The sequence below is a fragment of the Oncorhynchus kisutch genome, linkage group LG2, assembly GCF_002021735.2.
Source record: "Oncorhynchus kisutch isolate 150728-3 linkage group LG2, Okis_V2, whole genome shotgun sequence".
Classification (NCBI taxonomy): Eukaryota; Metazoa; Chordata; class Actinopteri; order Salmoniformes; family Salmonidae; genus Oncorhynchus; species Oncorhynchus kisutch.
In genome coordinates, this window is record NC_034175.2 from 79374904 (window position 1) to 79380903 (window position 6000).

The window sequence follows — 6000 nt, forward strand, 5'->3', positions numbered from 1 at the left end:
ATACCACCACCCAATAGACTAATACTATACCACCACCCAATAGACTCTAATACTAGACCACCACCCAATAGACTCTAATACTATACCACCACCCAATAGACTAATACTATACCACCACCCAGTAGACTAATACTATACCACCACCCAATAGACTCTAATACTATACCACCACCCAATAGACTAATACTATACCAACACCCAATAGACTCTAATATTATACCACCACCCAATAGACTAATACTATACCACCACCCAATAGACTCTAATACTATACCACCACCCAATAGACGAATACTATACCACCACCCAATAGACTAATACTATACCACCACCCAATAGACTAATACTATACCACCACCCAATAGACTCTAATACTAGACCACCACCCAATAGACTAATGCTATACCACCACCCAATAGACTAATACTATACCACCACCCAATAGACACTAATACTATACCACCACCCAATAGACTAATACTATACCACCACCCACTAGACTAATACTATACCACCACCTAATAGACTCTAATACTATACCACCACCCAATAGACTCTAATACTATACCACCACCCAATAGACTAATACTATACCATCACCTAATAGACTCTAATACTATACCACCACCCAATAGACTAATATTATACCACCACCCAATAGACTAATACTATACCACCACCCAATAGACTAACACTATACCACCACCCAATAGACTAATATTATACCACCACCCAATAGACTCTAATACTATACCACCACCCAATAGACTAATACTATACCACCACCCAATAGACTCTAATACCATACCACCACCCAATAGACTAATACTATACCACCACCCAATAGACTAATATTATACCACCACCTAATAGACTCCAATACTATACCAACACCCAATAGACTCTAATACTATACCACCACCCAATAGACTAATACTATACCACCACCCAATAGACTCTAATACTATACCACCACCCAATAGACTAATACTATTCCACCACCCAATAGACTAATACTATACCACCACCCAATAGACTAATACTATACCACCACCCAATAGACTAATACTATACCACCACCCAATAGACTAATACTATACCACCACCCAATAGACTCTAATACTATACCACCACCCAATAGACTAATACTATACCACCACCTAATAGACTCTAATACTATACCATCACCTAATAGACTAATACTATACCATCACCTAATAGACTCTAATAATATACCACCACCCAATAGACTAATACTATACCACCACCTAATAGACTCTAATACTATACCACCACCCACTAGACTAATATTATACCACCACCCAATAGACTAATACTATACCACCACCCAATAGACTCTAATACTATACCATCACCTAATAGACTAATACTATACCACCAACTAATAGACTACAATACTATACCATCATCTAATAGACTCTAATACTATACCACCACCCAATAGACTCTAATACTATACCACCACCCAATAGACTCTAATACTATACCACCACCCAATAGACTAATACTATACCACCACCCAATAGACTATAATACTATACCACCACCCAATAGACTAATACTACACCAACACCCAATAGACTCTAATATTATACCACCACCCAATAGACGCTAATACTATACCATCACCCAATAGACTAATACTATACCACCACCTAATAGACTCTAATACTATACCATCACCTAATAGACTCTAATAATATCCCATCACCAAATAGAGTCTAATACTATACCACCACCCAATAGACTAATACTATACCACCACCCAATAGACTAATACTATACCACCACCCAATAGACTCTAATACTATACCACCACCCAATAGACTAATACTATACCACCACCCAATAGACTAATATTATACCACCACCCAATAGACTAATACTATACCACCACCCAATAGACTAATACTATACCACCACCCAATAGACTAATACTATACCACCACCCAATAGACTCTAATACTATACCACCACCCAATAGACTAATACTATACCACCACCCAATAGACTAATACTATACCACCACCCAATAGACTAATACTATACCACCACCCAATAGACTAATATTATACCACCACCCAATAGACTCTAATAATATACCACCACAGAATAGACTCTAATACTGTACCACCACCCAGTAGATGGTGGTATAATATTCGAGTCTATATTTCTACCTCATGAAGCTGGTTGAGAGAACTCCAAGGGTGTGCAATGCTCTCATCAAGGCAAAGGGTTATTTTGAAGAATCTCAAATATAAAATATATAACGCTTTTTTAGTTACTACATGATTCCATATGTGTTATTTCATAGGTTTGATGTCTTCGCTATTATTCTACAATGTAGAAAATAGTAAAAATAAACAAAAACCCTGGAATGAGTAAGTGTGTCCACACTTTAGACTGGTGCTTTATGCATATGCATATATATATATAGATATAGATATAGGACAGACTCTTCAAAACTCTTCAAAACATGATTTATTTTTGGACTGTCTTTTTTTGCCATTGTTGAATATGTTTTGCGATGCGTTTCTATAGGCTATAGTAGTAAAGGCCAAATTCAATATTTTGGAAAAAAAACATTTTTATTTAAGAAATGTTGCTACCTAAAGGGATTCTTGAACTTCAAAATCAAATAGCTAAGTGATCCATGGTTTGACATCTTAAAACGATTCCTTATGTCAGTTTTCCATCGGACCTTTCAAAATATTATACAATTAAGAAATCTTCTTGTTATTCTTTTCTCCTCTGTAAAGAGACCACCACTCTACCTGACACTGCCACACCGACCCTGCCATGTTTAGAGGATACCACCGCTGCCCAAAGAGGAGCAGGTAAATATATACTCTCACCCTGCCACGTTTAGAGGATACCACCGCTGCCCAAAGAGGAGCAGGTAAATATATACTCTCACCCTGCCACGTTTAGAGGAGCAGGTAAATATATACTCTCACCCTGTCACGTTTAGAGGATACCACCACTGCCCAAAGAGGAGCAGGTAAATATATACTCTCACCCTGCCACGTTTAGAGGAGCAGGTAAATATATACTCTCACCCTGTCACGTTTAGAGGAGCAGGTAAATATATACTCTCACCCTGTCACGTTTAGAGGATACCACCACTGCCCAAAGAGGAGCACGACCAAGTACTGGAATACCTTGAAAATCAGAAATTTTTTCAAGTTGGTAATTAAAAAGTATTTGAATTCAAAGAAAAGGAGAACATGAAATGATCAAATATGTTAAAATTAAAAATATTACAATATTTATATTTCCAGATCGACTACAAAGTTTTATTTCCTCACGTGATTGGTGCTCTGGTTGCCAGGAGACCATTTCATCCACTCAGCCAGGCCGGAACACAAGTGACTGATTAGGTCACCAATAGCTAAAATGCCTGGCAAATATAGATTCAACCTGCCAAATGTAGATTCATCCTGCCAAATGTAGATTCAACCTGCCAAATGTAGGTTCATCCTGCCACATCTAGATTCAACCTGCCACATCTAGATTCATCCTGCCACATCTAGATTCAACCTGCCACATCTAGATTCATCCTGCCACATCTAGATTCAACCTGCCACATCTAGATTCATCCTGCCAAATGTAGGGTTAATCCTGCCAAATGTAGATTCATCCTGCCAAATGTAGATTCATCCTGCCAAATGTAGGGTTAATCCTGCCAAATGTAGATTCAACCTGCCAAATGTAGATTCATCCTGCCAAATGTAGGGTTAATCCTGCCAAATGTAGGGTTAATCCTGCCAAATGTAGATTCATCCTGCCAAATGTAGGTTAATCCTGCCAAATGTAGATTCAACCTGCCAAATATACATTCATCCTGCCAAATGTAGGTTCAACCTGCCAAATATAGATTCAACCTGCCAAATGTAGATTCAACCTGCCACATCTAGATTCATCCTGCCAAATGTAGGTTAATCCTGCCACATCTAGATTCAACCTGCCAAATGTAGATTCAACCTGCCACATCTAGATTCATCCTGCCAAATGTAGATTCAACCTGCCAAATATAGATTCAACCTGCCAAATATAGATTCATCCTGCCACATCTAGATTCATCCTGCCAAATGTAGGTTCAACCTGCCAAATATAGATTCAACCTGCCAAATGTAGATTCAACCTGCCACATCTAGATTCATCCTGCCAAATGTAGGTTCATCCTGCCACATCTAGATTCATCCTGCCAAATGTAGATTCATCCTGCCAAATGTAGGTTAATCCTGCCAAATGTAGGTTAATCCTGCCAAATGTAGATTCAACCTGCCACATCTAGATTCATCCTGCCAAATGTAGATTCATCCTGCCAAATGTAGGTTCATCCTGCCAAATGTAGGTTCATCCTGCCAAATGTAGGTTCATCCTGCCAAATGTAGGTTCATCCTGCCACATCTAGATTCATCCTGCCAAATGTAGGTTAATCCTGCCAAATGTAGATTCATCCTGCCAAATGTAGGTTAATCCTGCCAAATGTAGATTCAACCTGCCACATCTAGATTCATCCTGCCAAATGTAGATTCATCCTGCCAAATGTAGATTCATCCTGCCAAATGTAGGTTAATCCTGCCAAATGTAGATTCATCATGCCAAATGTAGGTTAATCCTGCCAAATATAGATTCAACCTACCAAATATAGATTCAATCTTTTGATGTTCATGAATGGTTTTGCCAGAACCTTCCAGGGATGTAGATCTAGTTTTTATGTTTTTTAAAGGATCAAGTATTATGGTGTTAGTTGAACACACAAGAGCACAAACACACTCACAAGCACAAACACACACGCACTCACAAGCACAAACACACACGCACTCACAAGCACAAACACACTCACAAACACAAACACAAACACACTCACAAACACAAACACAAACACAAACACACTCACGAGCACAAACACACTCACAAACACAAACACAAACACACTCACAAACACAAACACACTCACAAGCACAAACACACTCACACTCACACTCACAAACACACTCACAAACACAAACACACTCACAAGCACAAACACACTCACAAACACAAACACACTCACAAACACACTCACAAACACACTCACACTCACACTCACAAACACAAACATACTCACAAACACAAACACACTCACAAAGACAAACACACTCACAAACACAAACACACTCACAAACACACTCACAAACACACTCACAAACACACTCACACTCACAAACACAAACACACTCACAAACACAAACACAGTCACAAACACACTCACAAACACACTCACAAACACACTCACAAACACACTCACAAAGACAAACACACTCACAAACACAAACATACTCACAAACACAAACACACTCACAAACACAAACACACTCACAAACACAAACACACTCACAAACACAAACACACTCACAAAGACAAACACACTCACAAACACAAACACACTCACAAACACACTCACAAACACACTCACAAAGACAAACACACTCACAAACACAAACATACTCACAAACACAAACACACTCACAAGAACAAGCACAAACACACTCACAAACACAAACACACTCACACTCACAAACACAAACACACTCACAAACACACTCACACTCACAAACACACTCACAAGCACAAACACACTCACAAGCACAAACACACTCACACTCACAAACACAAACAGACTCACAAACACAAACACACTCACAAGCACAAACACAAACACACTCACAAACACAAACACAAACACACTCACACTCACAAACACACTCACAAACACAAACACACTCACAGACACACTCACAAGCACAAACACACTCACAAACACAAACACAAACACACTCACAAACGCAAACACACTCACAAACACAAACACACTCACAAGCACAAACACACTCACAAACACAAACACAAACACACTCACAAACACAAACACAAACACACTCACAAACACAAACACACTCACAAGCACAAACACAAACACAAACACACTCA

General features: G+C 38.9%; 1 protein-coding gene across 1 annotated transcript in view; it reads left to right on the top strand.

Annotated features, from left to right (window-relative positions):
- The window catches only part of LOC109885032 (neuropilin-2), a 331344-nt gene that overhangs the window by 220039 nt on the left and 105305 nt on the right, over nucleotides 1-6000 (top strand). Inside the window, 1 exon segment of the mRNA XM_031801847.1 lies at nucleotides 2781-2858. Coding sequence (XP_031657707.1) covers nucleotides 2781-2858 — 78 coding nt within the window.